Here is a 23195-nt window from a genome sequence, read left to right as displayed (position 1 = left end):
AGTACTTGACTTCACAAACAGGGCCCATGTTTAGGGCAGGTATTTGGCCTAGTAGTGAAGATGGCAGTATATTGCAACAAAACGTCTGGGTCTGAGTTCCAGCTCCAGTTCTTGATTCCAGCTTCCTGCCAAGACAGATTCTGAGAGGAAGCTGGATGGATCACGTAATTAGGTTCTTGTGGGGCACGTGGGAGACCTAAAGTGAGTTCCAGCTTCATCATGGCTTAGTCCCAGAAACTGCAGGCTTTTGGGAAGAGAACCAACAAAGGGGATCTCTCTGTCTCTCAAACAGATAAAATAGATTAAAAATAGCACCCACATTCCCATTATCTATCCTCCCTGGGAATGATGTCAGGGTAGAGGAACACCTGCAAAATGAACTCTGAAACTAACTTGTATGTATTATAATGGGCTGGGCGCTTTGTGAAGGGTACCTGTTGCTGACCCATTTGGGGGGACTTCACTAAATTTCGTGAGTGGCAGTAACCGTTGGCTCCATCGATACAGTGCTTCTTTGAATTTCTCAGTATTTTCAAAAGTGGTACAAAAGCATTTATCCAGGATACTAAACAACATGAGCTCACACAGAGAGTGGGGCTCTCTTGAGGAAACAGAATTCCACTTTTTAGTTCCTTGGACATAGTCTCAGATAAATCTGCAGTAGCCGTGGGGCAGTCATAGTTTCCAAGCCTTTGAGAATTATAATGGTGTATTTTCTCCAAGGCCACTTCTTCCTCGTGGCTTAAAACTCTCATTCTTTTTAGTGGGCATCTCTGTTGTCACCTATTTGCATTTTCATTTAGAGTTTATTAATTTGAGTATGCACCAACTAGAATATATATTGTCCACAAAAATTCTGCCTCTAGCCATCACCTCCCCTTCTTTTACATACATTTTACTCTGAGAGGCTCTAGTATATTTTAGTTCTGTTCCTAATAAGCATTATATCTAGTAGAATTGGGACACTAGCGTATTGTTTAACATTGACTAGAAAAGAGCACATCCAGAAAGGTCATGCCAGAATACCAAACTCTGACCATCAGTAAACCAGCTTGCAATGAAAGAAAACACAATAAGAATGCTTAGAAGTTGCACAAACAATGAATGTTTATTTTCCAAATAACTGGCTAAGAGATAAATGAAGGTTACAAAAGTTTGTGGGACATACATGGTCAATCCCTGAGCTTGGCAGGCTCACACAAGTTTCAGTTCATCCTCAGAGTAACCTTGAGGGCTGCGTATTACTGTCCCTATTCTACAAATATAAAAACAGCTTCAGAAACGTCTCTTGGTAGAAAAAAATCTGAAAACATCTATTCCAAAAAAGTAAACATTGACCATTTCTGGGTGATTTGATATCAAAGACAATTTATTTAATGTTTACATTTAATATAACACATATCATTTTTATTAAATAATTGAAATTTTATGAAATATGAAACAGTAGCTTTGGCTGACCTCATAAACCAGGGTGTGACATAGATATAAATCCATGTCTTCCAATTTTCATTGACATTGCATTGCCTTTGCTTTGGAGATAATAACTTAGAGCAATGGTGAATGGAGGGAAACCAACGTCAGAAAACAGTCTCTATCTGACCTGGCTCTCACTGGGACTATTACTTGAAGCAGCATTCCTTATTCTGCTCTAAAACTTCTAGAAGTTCCTTCCTGGTACCAGATGTGCACCAAGGCTAACAAATCACAGGGCTTTCCTTATGACTCTCAGTAAATCAGTTCTGTAAAATCTCTACACTGTCTTGAAGAACATTCAGGTATATATAATATATATACATGTATAATATAATATATAACATATAATATAATGTATAATATATATACATATATACATTAATGTACTCTTTCTGTTCCAGTGTAAGGTGTCCTGAGCCACAGGCTTGTTTTTTCATTGAGACAGAAGGATAGCCATTGAAGCTCTTCCTAATTAAGTCATTCTCCATGAGAGCCCTTCAGAGGAGCTGAATATTCTTGTACTTCATCTGTCCTGAGACAGAACAAAGAATGACAGTAGGACTTGTGGCCATGATATTATTTGCCAAATCCCTCCTTATAACTACAGAATTTAGATCACTGAGGACGGGGAAACTCTGGGTAATCAAGTAATTGCATAGAATCCTATAGTTATAGATAAGAGAGCTAGTCATCTATGTGGGTTTTCTGGTATTTAATAAGGTGTGAATTCTGAATGAGTTGTGTTCCACACTCATCACATTTAAAGGGCTTCTCCCCTGTATGAATTATTTGATGTGTGTGTAGATTTGCTGTATGAATGAAGTCTTTCCTAAACCATGAGCATTTATATGGCTTTATTCCTTGGTGTGATATGAGGTGTTTAACATCTGAATGCAATCTAAACCTATCACACTGCCGACCATTTATAGGGCTTCTCTTAAGTATGAATTCTCTGGTGCCTAATAAGTTCAGATCTAAATTTGAAGCTTTTCTCACACTTCTGACACTTAAAAGATTTCTCTTCTGTGTGGTCTGCCCTGTGATGCTTCATATATTTCACCCATGCCTGTTTAAGAGTTACAGATATATTTCCCTCCTCTGGATAGGCTGGATGATCCTTCTGGACTCTGTGAAGTTCTAGGCCTGTTGCTTTCTGGGAAGCTCCTCTTTTGGTCTTTTTTGATACTTTGCATCCTGGTGCTTGCATTTCTGATGCAGGAACAGATACAGCATGATCATTTCCAATATCATTTTTGAGCTTTAACCCTGCCAGAACAAACAGAATAATAAGTCATCTGGTTCTCAGAGCAAGGAGATTACAGGAATGGAGTTAAAAAAGGCAATGATGATTGTTTGTAAAAGACACAGAAACAACACAGTTTGGACACAATGGTATACACCCATTTCTCCCTGACCCTCCCTGCTAGGCACAACAATAAACCCTTTAAACAATATAAGAAAGAAGCAAAAAAGTAATTCTGAGAAATGCAAAGAAGAAGGTAAACTGGTTTTTGACCCTAGGACCTAGGGATTCTTACTACTCCAAATACAATCCAGCTCTAGGATTTTTGAACCCTCAACCTAGGTAGGCATACCCATTCCCCAAACTGAATGGGAAAACTTCTGACAACAGCAGGCAAATTAAACATAACTAGAAAACAGAATCAGCCTGTAATCCTGTTGATAAAATTGACAGCAGAATTACATGTCCTCCATACTGGGCTGGAGACACAGTCCCAGCTGAGAGATACTAAAATACGAGCAGAACTGTCAGGAGAAACATGTTGAGGGGAATGGATTGGAAGCCTCTTAAATACTAGAGATTGGAGACTTTGTCCTTTCAATAGGAGATACTCAAGTGGGCAACAGAACCAACAAGCAGGACCCAGCCACAACACACAGCCTAGGCTAGGAAGCCCAACATATCTGAGCTTCCCCTTCCTTACTGAGAATCATCCTGGTCTAGGAAAATAACCTCCATATCTTCAGGTAGTACCAGCAGAGATCCAGATAAATCAAGGAAGTCAAAACAGCACTCCGAAAAGCAGACTGTCATAGGAAGCATAGCCCACGAAAGTGAGAAAGCATCTGCAGGCTAAACTACAACAAAATAAAAGCTGTCTGCACATTAATGTTTATTGCAGCTCAATTCACAATAGCTAAGACCTGGAACCAACCCAAATGCCCATCAACAGTAGACTGGATAAAGAAATTATGGAACACGTACTCTATAGAATACTATACAGCAGTCAAAAACAATGAAATCTGGTCATTTGCAACAAAATGGAGGAATCTGGAAAACATTATGCTGAGTGAACTAAGCCAGTCCCAAAGGGACAAATATCATATGTTCTCCCTGATCGGCGACAACTAACTGAGCACCAAAAAGGAAACCTGTTGAAGTGAAATGGACACTATGACAAACAGTGACTTGATCAGCCCTTGTCCTGACTGTTGATGTACAATGTAATACTTTATCCCTTTTAGTATTTTTTTTTGTTCTACTTAATACTATTGGTTGAACTCTGTAATTAATACACAATTATTCTTAGGTGTTTAAATTTAACTGAAAAGTGACCCCTGTTAAATATAAGAGTGGGAATAAGAGAGGGAGGAGATGTACAATTTGGGACATGCTCAACCTGACTTACCTCAAACGGTAGAGTTAGAAACATACCAGGGGATTCCAATACAATCCCATCAAGGTGGCATGTACCAGTGCCATCTCACTAGTCCAAGTGATCAATTTCAGTTCCTATAGAAATAACAGCACTATGGCCATTAAAGAAAGTCATTTCTGCCTGAGGCATTAGGCACAGTGGTTAAGATGCCACATGGGACGTTCATAAGCTGTATCAAAATGCCTGAGTTTGAATCACAGCTCCACTTTCTATTCCAGTTTCCTGCCTTGTGGGCAACAGATTATGGCTCAAAAACTTGCATCCGTGCCATTCATATGGGAGATCCAGATTGTGTTCCAGATTCTTGGCTTTGTCCTGGTATAACCCTGATCGTTGCAGGAATTTGAGGAATGAACCAGTAAGTCTAAGATCTCTGTCTCAGTCTGCCTCTCAAATAAATAATCATAAATAAAGAATTTTTAAGAAGAAAGTGAATTAATAATTTAAAAAGTCTCAAAAAACGTCTCCAGGTCCAGAGAGTGTCAGTGGAGGTGTCTAGCAAATAGTTAAAGAATTAACAGCAACTTGTACAATGTATTTCAGAAAAGAGAAGAAATACTGGGGCTGGTGATGTGGCACAGCAGGTTAAAGCCCCGGCCTGCAGCGCCAGCATCTCATATGGGCACCAGTTTGATTCTCGGCTGCTCCACTTCTGATTCAGCTCCCTGTTAATGTGCCTGGGAAAGTAGTGGAGGATGGCCCATGTGCTTGGGCTCCTGCACCTACACTGTAGACCCAGAAGAGGCTCCTGGCTCCTGGATTTGGATCAGATCAGCTCCAGCCACTGCGGCCATTTGGGGAGTGAACCAGTGAATGGAAGAACTATCTCTGTCTCTGTCTCTACCTCTCTCTGTAACTCTGACTTTCAAATAAATGAAGTGAATCTTTAAAAAAAAGACATATCATTTTATAAGGCCAGTATTTTCCTGTTAGCAAAACCCCACAAAGATGGTACTAAAGAAGAAAATTAAAGATTAACATCTTCCTTACACTTCATTGCAAAAATTATCAATTAAATGTTGGAAAATTGAATGTAACAATGTGTAAAAAGGATTACATATCATGATCCAATAGGATTTATTGCTGGTGGGCAATGGTGGATACACATTAGAAAATCAATCAACATAACTTATCATATCAACAAACTAAATGAGACATAGCATATGTTTCTATTAACTGAAACACAAAAAGTGTCACGACAAAACTAATTCTTAAGTTAAGAATTATATAAACCTAAGAAAGAACTTCAATAACAAATGCAGTGCTGAAATCATCTGTAATTGTGAAAAACTGAAGGCATTTGGGAAAATTTGGGAATAAGGCAAGGAGTCTTCATATTCAGCCTAATGCAAACAAAACAAATAAAAGGCACCACAGATAGAAATTGTAGATTCCTACAATAAAATTCCCAGGGAATCTATAAAAAAAACCTCTTAGAACTAAAAAGTGAATATAGTATAGTCACAGCATACAAGATCAAAACACAAAATCAATGATATTCCTGTATAAAACAAGAACATGCAGAAACCCAAATGAAAAAGTTACCATTTGCAATTGTTCCAGTGAAAACAAGCTTATGAAAATACCAGGATATGTGCTTATTTAGACAATGAAAATTAGAGAAAGCTGATAAAACAAATGCAAATAAAGGTGACCTAAATAGAGACATATTGTGTTCATTAATTGGAAGAATCAACAAAATAAAGTCATCAATTCTCCTCAAACTGATACGTAGGTTTAATCTGATTTCTGAAAAAGTTTCAACAGAGTTTATTGTAAACAAAGATGAGCTTACCATAAAATTTACATGGGAAGGTGCATATCTGGGAATAGATGAAAAAAATCTTTTTTTAAAAAATCATTTACGGCCTGTGCCGCAGCTCACTTGGCTAATCTTCCTCCTGCTGCACCGGCACCCCGGGTTCTAGTCCCGGTTGGAGCGCTGGATTCTGTCCTGGTTGCTCCTCTTCCAGTCCAGCTCTCTGCTGTGGCCCGGGAAGGCAGTGGAGGATGGCCCAAGTCCTTGGGCCTTGCACCCGCATGGGAGACCAGGAGGAAGCACCTGGCTCCTGGCTTCGGATTAGCGCAGTGCGCCGGCGGCAACGCTCTAGCCGTGGCGGCCACTTGGGGGGTGAAACAATAGAAAAAGGAAGACCTTTCTCTCTGTCTAACTCTGCCTGTCAAAAAAATCATTTACTTTATTTATTTGAAAGGCAGGGAAGTAGAGAGGGACATAGCTGACAAAGCATGAGAATCTAGAATATAAGTTGAAAACCAATCCAGTTAAAATATAGGCAAAAGATACTTCAATGAAGAAGAGATAGAGATGGCTGATAAGTGCATGAAAAGATGTAAAACATTATCAGCCATTTTCAAATGCAAATTAAACCAACAATGAGATATCAGAATGCTAACATTAAAAACGCAGACACTAAACATCGACAAGCATGTGGAGAAACTAGATCTCCCATACATTGCTGGGGGGAATGCAAGATAGTACAGCCACTCTGGAAAACCGTTCAGCAGTTTCTAATAAAGTCAAATATTTCATTACCATACTAATCAGCAATTGCACCCTTGAGGCATTAAACCCAGAGAAATGAAAATTTCTCTTGACATAAAAACATGTACATGAATATTAATGGAAGCTTTATTCATAGTAGCTAAAACCTCTAGACAGCAAAGACATTAACAGGAAGTGCTGAAACAGTGGTGTATCAACTCTATGGATCACTAAACAGCAATAAATGGGAACTAACTTGACATAGCCAACAGTTTACTCAAATGCCCAGAGGAATTATTTTGAGTGAAGACAGTTAATCACAAACAATTAAATATACATATATGCATATATATCATGATTCCATTCACATAACATCTTTCAAATGGCAAAAGTTTAGAAATATGGAACAGCTTAGTGACTGGCGTTGGTTAGTGGAGATGTGGGGAAGTGTGTATATTACCTTCTGTGGGCAACAGAAGGATCCTTGTAGTAATGGAACTGTCCAGTATTCTGAATATGGTGGTGAATACAAAAATTTCCAAGTGATAAAACTGTACACACACAAACACACACAGACAGAAAGACAGAGAGAGACAGAGACAGAGAAAGAGAAATAAAAATTGGGGCTATCAGAATAAGATCAGGGGTTTGTACCAATCTCAATATCTTGTGATATCATGCTATTTTTGCAATAGTTATCATGGTGGGAAACAGTAAAATGTACATTTTACTTGTACTAAATTTGTATTACATTTTAAATCTGCATATTGAATCTAAAATCTCAATAAAAATTTCAATTAAAAATACAGCGCACCACCTTAAAATGTTAAGTCCCTGTAAAGATTCATGTTTGAGGAGCTAGCGCCATGGAACAGTAGGTTAATACTCCGTCTGCAGTGCTGGCATCCCATATGGGCACCAGTTCTAGTCCTGGTTGCTCCTCCTCCAATCCAGCTCTCTGCTATGGCCTGGGAAAGCAGAAGCTTGCCCAAGTCCTTGAGCCCCTGCATCCACATGGGAGACTGGGAAGAAGTACCTGGTTCCTGCACAGCTCTGGCCATTGCAGCCATTTGGGGAGTGAACCAACAGAAGGAAGACCTTTCTCTCTGTCTCTCCCTCTCACTCTCTTTAACTCTCTACCTCTCAAGTAAATAAATAAATTCTTTTAAAAAAGATTCCTGTTTGAAAAACTTCTTCTCTTCCAATAATTATACTTATCTATAAGACACTTTATAAGATCTTCCTTTTCAGCCAGATCTGAATGCCTTTAGGGCTGATTCTGAGGCCAGAGTGCTATTTAGGGCATCTGCCATTCTATGAGTCTGCTGAGTATCTCACTTCCCATGTTGGATCACTCTCCCCTTTATTTATTCTATCGGTTAGTGTTAGCAGGTACTAGACTTGCTTATGTGCTCCCTTTGACTCTTAGTCCTTTCATTATGATCAATTGCGAACTGAAATTGATCACTTGGACTAGTGAGATGGCATTGGTACATGCCACCTTGATGGGATTAAATTGGAGTCCCCTGGTATGTTTCTAACTCTACCATTTGGGGCAAGTCAGCTTGAGCATGTCCCAAATTATATATCTCTTCCCTCTCTTATTCCTACTCTTATGTTTAACAGGGATCACATTTCAGTTAAATTTCAACACTTAAGAATAACTGTGTATTAATTACAGAATTAAATCAGTCATATTAAGTAGAACAGACAAAAAAACTACTAAGAGGGATAATGTATTAAGTTGTTCATTAACAGTCAGGGCTATGCTGATCAAGTCACCGTTTCCCATAGTGTCCCTTTCACTTCAACAAGTTTCCTTTTTGGTGTTCAGTCAGTTGTCACCGATCAGGGAGAACATATGGTATTTGTCCCTTTGGGACTGGCTTATTTCACTCAGCATGATGTGTTCCAGATTCCTCCATTTTGTTGCAAATGACTGGATTTCGTTGTTTCTTACTGCAGTATAGTATTCTAAAGAGTACATATCCCATAATTTCTTTATCCAGTCTACCGTTGATGGGCATTTAGGTTGGTTCCAGGTCTTAGCTATTGTGAATTGTGCTGCAATAAACATTAGGCTGCAGACCGCTTTTTTGTTTGCCAATTTAAATTCCTTTGGGTAAATTCCAAGGAGTGGGATGGCTGGGTCGAACGGTAGGGTTATCTTCAGGTTTCTGAGGAATCTCCAGACTGATTTCCATAGTGGCTTGACCAGTTTGCATTCCCACCAACAGTGGGTTAGTGTCCCTTTTTCCCCACATCCTCGCCAGCATCTGTTGTTGGTAGATTTCTGAATGTGAGCCATTCTAACCGGGGTGAGGTGGAACCTCATTGTGGTTTTGATTTGCATTTCTCTGATTGCTAATGACCTTGAACATTTTTTCATGTGCCTGTTGGCCATTTGGATTTCCTCTTTTGAAAAATGTCTATTGAGGTCCTTGGCCCATCTCTTAAGTGGGTTGTTGGTTTTGTTTTTGTGGAGTTTCTGGCTGAAAAGCCCATGAGAGTATTTCAGGCATGGAGAGCCAAGACACTCTGGCAAAAGATCTCTGTGAGTGAGATCTCAGTGGAAAGAACAGGTCTTCAAAGAAGGAGGTACCTTTCTCTGAAGGGAGGAGAGAACCTCCACTTTGACTATGACCTTGTCTAAACAAGATAAGAGTCGGAGAACTCAAGGGGCTTCCATAGCCTTGGAAACTCATGACTGGAGCATAGGGAGATTACTGATGCCATAGACAGGAGTGTCAATTGGTAAAGTCAACAACAGGAGTCACTGTGCACTTACTCCTCATGTAGGATCTCTGTCCTTAATGTGCTGTGCATTGAGATTTAATGCTATAACGAGTACTCAAATAATATATTTCACTTTGTGTTTCTATGGGGGTGCAAACTGTTGAAATCTTTACTTAATGCATACTAAACTGATCCTCTTTAAAAAAAAAAAAAAAAAAAAAAGAGGAATTTTATGAAGTTTTGTCCTGACATGTACATTAAAAACACTTTTACTTAATCTCTGTCCTTAGTGTGCTGTACATTGTGATTTAATGCTACAACTAGTACTCAAACAGTATTTTTCACTCTGTGTTTCTATGTGGGTGCAAACTGTTGAAACCTTTTCTTAATATATACTAAACTGATCTTCTGTATATAAAGAGAATTGAAAATGAATCTTGATGTGAATGGAAGAGGAGAGGGAGAGGGAAAGGGGAGGGTTGCGGGTGGGAGGGAAGTTATGGGGAGGGGAAGCCATTGTAATCCATAAGCTGTACTTTGGAAATTTCTATTCATTAAAAAAAAGTTAAAAAAAAAAAAAAAAAAGATCTTCCTTGAAATCCTGGGAACTTTGAATCTATGATTCTTCTCTTTGCTCTAAATACATTACTTTCAGTTTAGGGTGCAGTGATGATCTGGGAATACAACCTTGAGGGCACAGGATGCCATCTGAATTTCAGAGTATTTTCCAAATGTTCCAATGTGCAAAATGTTGTATCTGTTATCTTCTTTTTTAAAAAGATTTTTATTTGTTTATTTGATAGGTAGAGTTACAGCGGGGGGGGGGGGGAGGGAGGGAGGTATCTGGTATCTTCTTAATAGTCTTTTGTGGATAGACATGCAAAAAGAAATATTTAAAAAGAACCTAGGAAAACAATATGGGAAATGGGAATCCAATGCTACTGAAGTATATTGGTTAGAGTTGAGGGTAGCTTAGGCTAGGATAGTGAGAGTGGAAGAGGTTGAGACGTGTGTGGATTTAGTATATAGCTTTTTTTAATGATTTTTTTTATTTTTATTTGAAAGTCAGAGTTACACACAGAGAGAAGGAGAGGCAGAGAGAGAGAGGTCTTCCATTCGCTGGATCACTCCCAACTGGCCGCAGTGGCTGGAGCTGCGCCGATCCGAAGTCAGGAGACAGGATCTTCTTCTGGGTCTCCCACGTGGGTGCAGGGGCCCAAGGACTTGGGCCATCTTCTACTGCTTTCCCAGGCCATAGCAGAGAGCTGGATCAGAAGTGGAGCAGCAGGGACTCAAACCGGCACCCAGATGGGATGCCAGTACTGTAGGTGGTGGCTTTACCCTTTATGTCACAGCGCCAGCCCCAAGATATAGTTTGAAAATAGAGCTAAGAGGACATGATGCTGGATCAGTTGTGGAGTAAAAGAAAAAGACTGGAGTAAAGGACTACAGAGGGTTTTTTGAACTGAGCAGTTGGTCCCCTTTTCTGACATGAGAAAAATATGGCAAGAGCAGCTCTGCAGGTAGTAGCAGGGGATGACAGATCAACAATTCTATTAGATCAAAGAAGTGAGATGTAGGAATGGGGGTGTGGGTGGGAGGGAGGTCAGGGTGGGAAGTATCACTATGCTCCTAAATCTGTATATATGAAAATACATGACATGTGTTCACCTTATATAAATCAAAACTTGTTAAAAAAAGAAATGAAAGCATCCCTATAATTTCTATCAAAAAAGTAGAAAGAAAAAATAACAATGGACGAGAACGAAGGAGTGCTTCTCTCAGATCTATATATAAGAAAATATAGTCGATTAAGTATTCTTATGATGCCATATGTATGTAGGAATGATAGAAACAGGAAAGAGAATCCTGCTCCAGACACTTGCAGTGTCTTCTGGTACTGCAGGACATTTAAACATCTTTGAAGGCCTCTCAAAGACAGCAGACATCCATGCTTCTGTCTCCTGTTTTTCTTTAGAAGATTATTAGCCCCACTATGAATTGAATATGTCAGGTACATACTTTAGGGTTTGAAAATTAAAGAGCTGAGCTACTGTTAATCCGTGTTGATTATATATATATATATATATATATATATAGAATTGTTAATAAAATTCTATTGGTACTAAACCAAAAATAAAAGAAGAAATGGGATCTGTATTAAGGAAGCTGCTGGGAAATCTGGACATTACCTTCCATCTACACTATCAAGGTCAGAGCATTCAGCTACTAGAAGACTGAGACTCCCTCACGGGGAGGGGCATTTTCCATAAAATGAGGACATTTCAGTCAACTTCTACACAAGAGAAAGGGTGAAACTTTACCTAGATAGGCAGCATCCTCATAGACATCTCCCATGACATCTCTGTAGAGGGTCTTCTGAGATGGGTCCAGTAATTGCCATTCTTCATCAGAAAAATACATGGCCACATCTTCAAATGTCAACAAACTCTAAAGAAGAGAATGGCTTTTAATTCAGTAATTGCCACTACAGAAGCAGTTCTACCACCCATATCAGAACTACACAGTAGACAGGTGCTGAGGAATTAAACAGTTCAATATTTTGTGGGAAAGAAGGTGAAATGGCAGAAAGCAAGGAGCCAAGAACATCAGTAAACAGTCTAAGAGGTGCCAAATTCCCATTCCCAATACACCAAGTCAAGCCCTGAGAACATCTGGAGTTAACATACCTCAGAGATCCCACAGAGCACCATGGGCTGTAGGTGGCAGGAAAATCAGAGGCAAAAACCAAAGCGCCCAAAAAAGCTGGAAAAGGCAAGATGAGCTCAGATGCCATATTCCAGTCTCTGATGCTTTTAAGACAGACAATACTAAAATCAGTGGAGTACGCACTGCTGTGGGTAGAAACAGCCAGAAACAATTTCTCTCTTCTTTATGAACAAGAACTCTGAGCTGATGGGTCACCTGGACAAGCATGTGTGTGTGCCTATTAACTGACCACCTCATTGTAGGTAAGAACCAAGTATCTACCAGTCATAGATCCAGTTCCATTTGCTGTTTCTCCAGATTTCATGAGTGAAATTAATGAGATGAAATATATCAATATAATAAATATCATAAAATCAATTGTTAACCGAGCTAGGCAAGAATTACAGGTATCTGAAAAAGAAGGTCTCAGGTCTTTCATTCTAGAGGAGGTGTGGTAGATGGTTGCTTTTTCACATTTTAGTCCTGCTGCACAATTTTCTTTATATTTTGCCACTGACAGTCCATTTCTGACCCTAATTGAACTTACACGATGAAGTGGTCCCCGTGTATTCATTCCCTTATCTCTCATCTCAAGTTTTTGAGGAGCAGAGTCCATAGTATCAATGTCAGGGTTATGCGGTTTGGTTGTTTTTGAGCCTTAGGTCAACTCTCACCTACTGAACCCCAGCTTGGGAGAAACCACAACTGTGGTATGGCTGGGTATGTGAAAAATCCCCCAAAATATTCTAATTGAACCAATGGCTATTACACACCATGTAGAAGAGAATTATGAAGTTCCTTTCCTCTTTCATGTACAAATTGGTTTTCTTAGTGAGTATTGCAGTCCAGCTATTTTTGCAGTACCTAATACGTATTCCAACATTCTTTCTAGAACCCATCTATTGATTGTGGCTATGCTGTCATCCATTTGAAGCTTAAGGTACCTACTGTTGCCCCCACAGCACCATCTCCTTTCTGAGATCATGGGCTGTAACCTAGATAATCCCCTCTCATTAGCATAGAATTTACTTTTGTTGTAGGTTGGTGGCAGAGGGAGGAACAAGAGTAGAGCTCAGACCTCAGAAGTTGGGTTTGTATTAAAACGGCGAAGTAGGATGCCTGTATCCCAGGTCAGAGTATATGGGTTTAATACCTGGTTCCATTCCTGATATAGCTTTCTGTAATTACAGATTCTGGGAGGCAGCAGGTGATGTCTCAAGTAGTTGTGCCCTTGCCATCCATGTGAAAGGTCTGGGTTGAGTTTGCATTTCCTTAGACTGGTCCAGCCTTGGTCATTGTTGGCATTTGGGGCACAGAACATGTGGATGGGTGATACCTTTGTGTTTGTGTGTATATGTTCATGAATGCAAATTTTGCTTTCGCACAGTAAGTATTTTTTAAAGTGAAAATTTCTGTCCCTACTGCCAGCCCTCTAATCCACAGACCCCCAACAATAGGCACACAATCATAGCTCAAGCATAGGCACACAATCATAGCTCAAGCATCCAACCAGGGTTGAGCAGGTTGTATGTTATCAGTCTGCCTTTACTATATTGAGTGCTTGCCTGGGATCCCTGCCGCATTGGATTTGTACCTTCCAATTTTCTCTGATAACCGAGATTATCCAATCCTTCATAGCCAGGGGAGGATTTCAAGGGGGAAAGAGGAAGGAATGGAAGAAAAAATGAGGGAGAAGCAGCCACATGATTTGGTTGCAAGAAGATAGCCAGTGGGCCCTGCTCTGTACTCTTCTCTGCCAAGGGCACACATCTTCTCACTCACCAGAAAGGCCAAGGACAGATCTCCAGAGGAGGGCAGTAGAGGGTCTTTCTTTGTAGCCCTGAGATGTGTGTTTCTGCCTCAGAGGACAAGACCCTCAGCATCCTGACTCCCTACAGTTCACTGCAGGCACTTTTCCTTTTCCACTATCTTTGTTCGCCTTTTTCCTTTCCATTATTTGTTTTGCTCTATTGCCTCCACAGAGCTAACTTTACCCTTGACTGCTTCCTTTTCTTCCCTTCAGTCTCTGGCAGGGGCATCCAATGTTTGAATCATTTCTCTTTTCCCAATTCTTTCTTGACTTTTAGTTCCTTTTCTGAGAACTGGTCTTACCTCCTTGGGCATGAAAAGGCTAGGCCCACCACCTCCACTTCACGTTGAACCTAAAGATGACAAAATACATTTTTTCCCTACAGCTAGAAAAATGTCTGCCACAAATGAAAGCTGTGCCCTGACTCGTGCTGCGTGTCTGTGATTTCAGGTCCTGGCTTGCTGTCTGACAGGCACATCAGAAGAGAGATTTCCACTACATCCCCTGACAGTCCCCCAACCCAGACACATATCCTTCATCTTATTTCACCGTACACGTAAGGATTCTTTCTGCTCACCTCATTCTTTGTTTCAGCAGGTTCCCTGTGGAAGTACTGTGCCAGGGTCACAGCCTGCTTGAGGTTCTGAAGATGATGCTTCTGCAGCCAATCCTGAGTCTTCTGAGGCAGATTGGTCAGAAACCGCTCTAGCACCAGCAGTTCCATGATCTGCTCTTTCGAGTGGATCTCTGGCTGCAGCCACTGATGACATAGTTCCTGAAAACGGCTGGCAGCCTCGAATGCTCCAGGTACTTCATCAAAACGGAAGCCCTGCAGGTGCTTGAGAGCTTTCTCAGGACCAATATTCTCTCTTTGTGGGCTGTATTTCTCACTCTTGCTGGAAACCTCTTTCATGGACCCCTCAGGGTCCCAGTTCACAATCCTCACTGTGGAGTACAAGCAGGCATCTGCCTTCAGCTCCCTCCTCATCTTCTCTAGGGATGGTTTTACTCCAGGGTGTGATCCTGACATCCTCTGGTGCCACCTTTCCCAAAGAAAGATTCTTCTTTCCAAAGGCACTGAGGGAGAGCAGGAAAGAAAAAGTCATGTCAAAAAGAATGACGGTTCCAACATGGCTGAATAGGGAAAAGATGTGCTGAATCTGAAAACAGAAGAAGCACAGGAAAAGAGGATGGAGTGCACTCCCAGGGGAGAGTTGGAGAGAATTTTGCAGTGGAAATTCTACAGAAGGACAAGGGATGCCACAGAGCAACATAAAAGTAGCAGCCGTGCAGCAACGAGCCCAGGCACTACACATGACCCCTCGGCCAGGAGCTAAAGGAAGTACCATCTTTGGAGAACAAGGTGAAGGCAGACCGTCACGGCCCATGCCACTGGTGATGTTGTGTGAAGGAAAACCTTGGGGGCCATACTTTGGGTCTGGCCTGGAGCCCTAAAGGGGACAGGGTACCTGACTAATCCAGAGAACTAAAGGGGCATGTTTCTTTATCTCCATGCCCCGAAAAGGGTACACAATAACTGGTAGGTAGAAGGTGCCATTTGACACAATAGAGGCTGTTGCAATTCTTGTTTGGGCAATGCACCTGCTGATTTTACCAGAGGAAAAAAGTGATGTTCACCGCTGACTTTGAGTCTTGCAGGGGGGTTGAGAGGACACTGGGCACCCACCTAGGGGCTGTACGGTGACCCCAGCCTCTAAACATATCACAGGCTCCAGTATGCAAACTGCGATGGCATAGAGTCCACAGGCAGCTGGCTCACACCGTGGTTGGGGCAGGATTGCAGGGCTGACCAGTCCTCTGAACCACATGACTGTGGGAGCCTGTGAACTGTGACTGTGGATTCTTTGACTGTACAATAGGTCAAAGGGTGCAGCTGAATCTCTGGACAATCACTGTGTCTGGACTCAGAGGCTCAGAGCTCCCTGGCACGCTGGGTGGGTTGTTGATGACTGCTGCTTGCTCACACTGAGGACCACACACAGATCCTTTGTGTGGTTCATGTGCTAGCTTGGATGGTTGTTGTACCCACTGTGAGCTAACTCTGGGCATCGACCACTTTGGAAGAGGAGGTGAGGTTATGATTATGCCAAGAGGCATGATCCTACCTTCTCTCTTGCTGACAAGAGAGGAAATTTACCAGGCCCACTCTGCTGTCATTCTGGATTCTAAACCCATCCTTGAGCTCTGACCAGAGCTCCTTGGTCACCCCCAGAACACACACCTCTGGGGATTCAATGAAAGATCTGATACTACAAACACCACAGAGGCATAGTTCAAAGATAAAATCCCTCAGAGGAGAAAACCAATAAGCCTTAACAAAAATGCCTAAAAATAAATGCAGAAATTCAAGAAACAAGAAGAGGAAGACAACATGACTTCACAAAGTAACACAACACCGCTTCAATACTGGACTCTGAAGAAAAGGAGATGGATGAAATATCTCACAAAAAATCAGAAGCAAATTCATGGGGTAAAGTAATTCATATGTGGTGCCGGCGCTGTGGCATATTGTGTAAGGCTGCCGCATGCAGTGCCAGCATCCCATATGGGCACCGGTTTGAGAACTAGCAGCAGCACTTCTGATCCAGCTCTCTGCTATGGCCTGGGGAAGCAGCAGAAGACGGCCAAACTCCTTGGGCCCCTGCACATGCATGGCAGACCTGGAAGATACTTCTGGCTCCTGGCTTCGGATCGGCGCAGCTCTGGCTGTTGTGGCCATCTGGAGAGTGAACCAGTGGATGGAAGATTTCTCTCTCTCTCTCTCTCTGTCTCTCTCTGCCTCTCCTCTCTCTGTGTAACACCGACTTTCAATTAAATAAATCAAAGGAAATAAAGAAATTCATACGTGACATGCAGATAAAATTTTCCCATGAGATTGATATTTTGAAGAGAAATCAATCTGAAATATTAGAAATGAAGAAGTCAATATGTCAAATAAAAATACAGTGAAAAGCTTTAACAACAGACTCGGTGAGGGAGAAATAGAAATATCTGAGCTAGAAGATGAGTCTTTGGAAATGTCTCCATCAGAACAAAAAATGAAATAAGAAAAATTAAAAGCAAAGTTTGAGATTTATGGGATACTATGAAACGCCCCAAGCAACATATGGGACTTCGTTCCTGACTCTGTGGAAAGTAAAAATGGATTAGAAGGCCAGTGTAGTGATATAATAACAGAAATCTCCTTTAATTTGGAGAAACAAAGGGACACCCAAATACAGGAAGCACATAGAATTCCTCATAGATATGACCAGAAAATAGCTTCACCATGACACACTGTTGTCAAACTTATAACAGTAAAACATAAAAAATGTGCTTGAGAGAAACACCAGATTACCTTTAGAGGATCTCCGATTAGATGGATGGCTGATTTCTTATCAGAAACCCTACAGGCTAGGAGAGAATGGAGAAATGTACTCCAAGTCCTAAAAGAAAAAAAATGTCAATCCAGAATACTGTACCCTGTAAAGCTTTCATTTATGAATGAAGGTGAAATAAAGACCTTACATAACAAACACAAATTGAAAATATTTATCTTCAGTAGACCAGCCTTATAAGTTTCTTGAGGATGTGCTACAGGGGCCAGCGCTGTGACATAGTGGGTAAAGCCCCGAACGGCAGGGCTGGCATCCCATATGGGCACCAGCTTTTCTTCTGATCCAGCCCTCTGCTAAGGCCCGGGAAAACAGTGGAAGACGACCCAAGTCCTTGGGCCTCTGTACCCATCTGGGAGACCTGGAAGAAGCTGCTGGCTCCTGGCTTCGGATCAGCTCAGCTCTGGGCATTGTGGTCCTTTGGGGAGTGAAACAATGGATGGAAGACCTTTCTCTCTCTCTGGTTCTACCTCTCTCTGTCTTTCAAACAAAAAAATAAATCTTTAAAAAAGTGTAATCTTCAATGCGCAAAATTCTAAAGTTACTAAATGGCCAAAATTCTCCAATTAAAAGACTGCCTATGTGGATTAAAACACAATACTTATCTATTTGCTGCCTACAAGGACCACACCTCACCAACAAAGATACACGCAGAATGAAAGTGAAATGATAGAAAAAGTTATCCCTTGCTAACGGAAATCAAAACTGAGCAGGTGTAAGCAACCTAATTAAAGTAAAAGAATAGACTTTAAAACTAAAACTTCTAAAAGACACAAGGAGGACATTATGTAATGATTAAGGGATCAATTCGACAGGATGATATGACTATAATAAATGTATATACACAATACCTGGGTACCTGGCTATTTAAAACAAAAGTTAACTGGTCTCAATGGAGACCCCGATTCCAATTAAGTAGAAATGGGGGACTTCAACATTCCACTTTTATCAGTGGACAGGTGATGGGATGGCATCCCTGCTGAATTCTACCAAAAGTTTAAAGAATTAATTCCCATTCTTCTCAAGATATTTGAAAACAACCAAAGGGGAGGGAATCCTCCCTAACTCCTTCTATGAGTCCAGCATCGCCTCATTTCCAGAATCATAATTAGATACAAAATAGAGAGCTATAGATCAATATTTCTGATGAACATGAATGCAAAATTCTTAACAAAATACTACCTACTTGAATTCAACAATACACCAGAAAGATAATTCACACAGACCATGTGAGGTTTATCCCTGGTATGCAGCAATGGTTCAATATATGCAAATAAATAAATGTGATACCTACATTAACAAACTGAAAAATGAAAGCCATATGATTATCTCAATAGATGCTGAGAAATCATTTGATAAAATATAACATTCCTTCATGATAAAAATGTGAAGCAAACTGTGTATAGAAGGAACATTATTCAACACAATCAAGGCAATTTACAACAAACACACGGCCAGCATCCTATTGAATGTGGAAAAGTTGGAAGCATCTCTGCAGATACCCTGGGTGAGACAAGGATACTCACCTTCACCATACTATTTAGTCTAGTCCTGGCGAATTTAGCCAGAGCCATTAAGTGAGAAAATGAAATCAAAGTGATACAAATTAGCAAGGAGGAAGTCAAACTATCCCTACTTGCAGATGACATGATTCTATATATAGGAGAACCAAAAGACTCCACTAAGAGACTAACGGAACTCATCGCAGAATTTTTGAAAATTGCAGGATATAAAATTAACAAACAAATATTAACAGCCTTTGTATAGACAAATATTGTCAGGGCTGAGAAAGAATTGGTAAGATCAGTCCTATTCACAATAGCTACAAAAATGTAAGTACCTTAGGATAAATTTAACCAAGGAGGTGAAAGACCTCTATGATGTAAATTTCAAAACTGTAATGAAAGAAACAGAAATAGACAACAAATGGAAAAATATTCAATGTTCATGGATTGGAAGAATCAGTATCATCAAAACGTGCAAACTACCAAAAGAAATTTACAGATACAATGTGTACCCAACCAAAATACCAATGATGGGGATGGTGCTGTGGAGCAGTAGGCTAAGCCACTGCCTGCAGTGCCAGAACCTCATATGGGCGCTTGTTCACATCCTACCTACTCCTCTTACAATCCAGCTCTTGTTTATGGCCTGTGAATGCAGTGGTGGCTGCCCCAAATGCCTGTGTCCCTGAACCCACATGGGAGAGCTGGAGGAAGCTCCCAGCTCCTGGCGCCGAATTAGCTAGGCTCTGGCCCATTGAAGACATTTGGGGAGTGAACTAGTGGATGGAAGACCTTTCTATAAGTCTATCCCCCCCTCTGTAATTCTATCTCTCCAATAAATAATAAAATCCTTCTAAAAAGTCTAATAACATAATTCTCAGATCTAGAAAAATAATGATAAAATTTATATGAAAACACAAGAGACCCAGAATAGCTGAAGCAATATTGAACAACAAAAAAGCTGGATTCATCAAAATACCAGATTTCAAGATATCCTACAGGTCAGTTATAATTGAAAGAGCCTGGTACTGACACAAAAAATGGACATGTAGATAAGTGACACAGGATAGAAACTTTAGAAATCTGTCCACACATCTATAACCAACTAATGTTTGACAAAGAAGCTAAAATCAATCCCTCTAGAAAGGACAGTCTCTTTAACAAATGGTACTGGAAAACTGAATTGCAGCATGGGCAAGAATTAAACAAAACCCTTTCTTACAACTTTTACAAAAATCAACTTGAAATGGATCAAAGACCTAAATCTATGACCTAATACTATCAAATTACTACATCAGAACATTGGTGAAACTCAGCAAGGCACTGAAATTGGCAAATCCTTCTTTGAAAGGACACCAGAACCACTGGCAATCAAAGCAAAAATAGACAAATGGGATTACATCAAGGCAAGAAGCTTCTGCATTGTATTGGAAACACTCAGAAAAGTGAAGAGGCAACCAAAAGAATGGGTGAAAGCTTCTGCAAAGTATGCAACTGATAAATGATTAATACCCAAAATTTATAAAGAGCTCAAGAAACTAAACAACAACAAACAGTCCAGTTAACAAATGGGAAAAGTATTTGAACAGGCATTTTTCAAAAGAGGAAATTCAGTTGTATACTTTATCCCTTTTAGTATATTTTGTTCCACTTAATATTATTGGTTGAACTCTGTAATTAACACACAATTATTCTTAGGTGTTTAAATTTAACTGAAAAGTGATCCCTGTTAAATATAAGAGTGGGAATAAGAGAGGGAGGAGATGTACAGTTTGGGACAAGATCAAGCTGACTTGCCCCAAATGGTGGAGTTAGAAACGTGCCAGGGGATTCCAATTCAATCCCATCAAGGTGGCATGTACCAATGCCATCTCAATAGTCCGAGTGATCAATTTCTGTTCACAACTGATCACACTGATAGGTCTAAGAGTCAAAGGGATCACATAAACAAGACTAGTGTCTGCTAATGCTAACTGATAGAATTAAAAAGGGAGAGAATGATCTGACATGGGAAGTAGGATACACAGCAGACTCATAGAATCAGCCTCAGAATCAGCCCTTAAGGCATTCGGATATGGCTGAAGAGCCCATGAGAATATTTTAGGCATGGAATGCCAAGACACTCTGGCAAAAACAAACAAACAAACAAAAAACCTAAATGAAAGATCTCTGCGAGTGAGATCCCAGAGGAAAGAACAGGCCATCAAAGAAGGAGGTACCTTTCTCTGAAGGGAGGAAAGAACTTCCACTTTCACTATGACCTTGTCTAAATAAGATCAGAGTCAGAGAACTCAAAAGGCTTCCATAGCCTTGGCAACTCATGACAAGAGCCTAGGGAGATTATTGATGCCATAAACAAGAGTGTCAATTTGTTAAGTCAACAACAGCAGTCACTATGCACTTACTCCTCATGTAGGATCTCTGTCCTTAATGTGTTGTTCAATGTGAATTAATGCTATAACTAGTACTCAAACAGTATTTTTCACTTTATGTTTCTGTGTGGGAGAAAATGGTTGAAATCTTAATATATACAAAATGATTTTCTGTATATAAAGAGAATTGAAAATGAATCTTGATGTGAATGGAATGGGAGAGGGAGAGGGAAAGGGGAGGGTTGCGGGTGGGAGGAAAGTTATGGGGGGAAAAGACATTATAATCCATAAGCTGTACTTTGGAAATTTATATTTGATAAATAAAAGTTAAAAAAGAGGAAATTCAAATGGCCAACAGAAACATGAAAAATTGCTCAGGATCACTATGGATCAGGGAAATGCAAATAAAACTACAATGAGGCTTCACCTCACCCAAATTAGAATGACTCTCTTACAGAAATCAACAAATAATAAATGCTAGCGAGGATGTGGGGAAAGTTGCTTAATACACTCTTTGTGGGAAGGTAAACAAGTATAGCTGCTATGGAAGGCAGTATGGAGATATCTCAGAAAGCTGAAAACAGATACCGTATGACCCAGCAATTGCACTCCTGGGAACTGTCCCAAGGAAATGAAATCCGTTTATGAAAGTTATTTTACCCCCAGGTTTATTGCAGCTGAATGCACAATAGTTAAGATATGGAATCAGCTCAGATGTCCATCAACACACACACACACGCACACACACACACACACACACGTAGTTCTTGAATTCTCCTGCTTTATGGACAATGGGGTATTCACTTTTCCACTGTATTAACTCTTATAGAACTAGGACACATAAAGATCAAAAAAGAAATAAAGGAATTAGGGGAAAACAGCCACATTCTTCTCAGCAAATGTCCTCCCACTAAACAACCACATTGTCAACTTTTGAGTGGGGAGTGCACTTCTTTGGAAGGTTTATTTTTTTTCCAAAAAAATTGCACATGGATGAAACTGTCATTAATATATTCAATTACTGGTTTTTCAATTACTGGTTTATTCAATTACAGCCACCAATTATTTTCCCATTAAACTTGGGTCTTTCATCTTATTACTTGTTAAACTTCTTATTCAGTAATTTATTTAGCCTTTTTGCTGTAACGGAAATTTAAAATATGCTATCTGAAATACTAAAAAATGACAGACACAAGGGTGGAACGAAGCAGGTTGGGAGGGAGGGAGGAGGAGTTTATCATTATGTTCGTACACTTGTATCTACAATTCACATTTTATCCCATAAGGACTTCCAGGCTCTTTAAGTCAAATTGGCCCTGCCCCAGGCATTGTGGCAAATTGCGGAGTGAACTCTCATATTGAAGAATGAGTTTGATATCTCCTAGCTCCCTCCCCGACACCATCTGTAACTCTGCCTTTCAAATCAATAGAAGAAATGTGACAACCCAAATCCTTAAAAAACAAGTTAATGGGAAATGCACGGTAGGAAAACCTTTGCAGGGATTTTGAAAATTTTGGCAGCAAATTGATTCCTTTATCCTGAGCATTTTGTTAAAGATTTATTTCTTTATCTGAAAGGCGGAGTTACAGAGGGGAAGGGGCATAGAGGTCTTCTGCTGGTTCACTCCCCAGGTGGCCGCAGCAGCCAGTGCTGGGCGGATCCAAAGCCAGGGGTCAGGAGCCTCTTCTGGGTCTCCCACGTGGGTGCAGGGCCCAAGGATTTATACCGCTTTCGACTGCCTCGCCAGGCCACGAAAGAGAGCTGGACCAAAGTGGAGCCGCAGGGACCCAAACAGGCGCCCATATGGGGGCCGGCACTGCAGGCGCTGCATATGGGACACAGGCACTGCCGGAGGTGGATATGGGCTCGGCTACAACGCTGCCCCCACCTCAACAATTGTAAGCACTGTCCGCATTTCCACATAGGATCCAAGGAGGCAGCTCGCAGCGTTTAGAAAAGGCTCTAGTAAACTACCTCTGGGTCTACCCAAGAACAGCTCTCATCTGCTCC

The 23195-nt window shown here is 40.6% G+C and overlaps 1 protein-coding gene across 1 annotated transcript; it reads right to left on the bottom strand.

The window, feature by feature from the left end:
• Positions 1-1210: 1210 nt before the first annotated feature.
• On the bottom strand, positions 1211-14953 carry LOC100349189 (zinc finger protein 75D). The gene is given in 4 exon segments (XM_017349726.3): positions 1211-2391; positions 2393-2739; positions 11718-11844; positions 14490-14953. Coding segments are annotated over 4 exon segments (1161 nt in total). The 5' UTR covers positions 14943-14953; the 3' UTR covers positions 1211-2157.
• Positions 14954-23195: the final 8242 nt, after the last annotated feature.

The sequence above is a fragment of the Oryctolagus cuniculus genome, chromosome X (genome assembly GCF_051225735.1).
Source record: "Oryctolagus cuniculus isolate XC-2025 breed Fujian yellow rabbit chromosome X, ASM5122573v1, whole genome shotgun sequence".
NCBI lineage: Eukaryota > Metazoa > Chordata > Mammalia > Lagomorpha > Leporidae > Oryctolagus > Oryctolagus cuniculus.
This window is presented reverse-complemented; position numbering and strand designations above follow the sequence as displayed.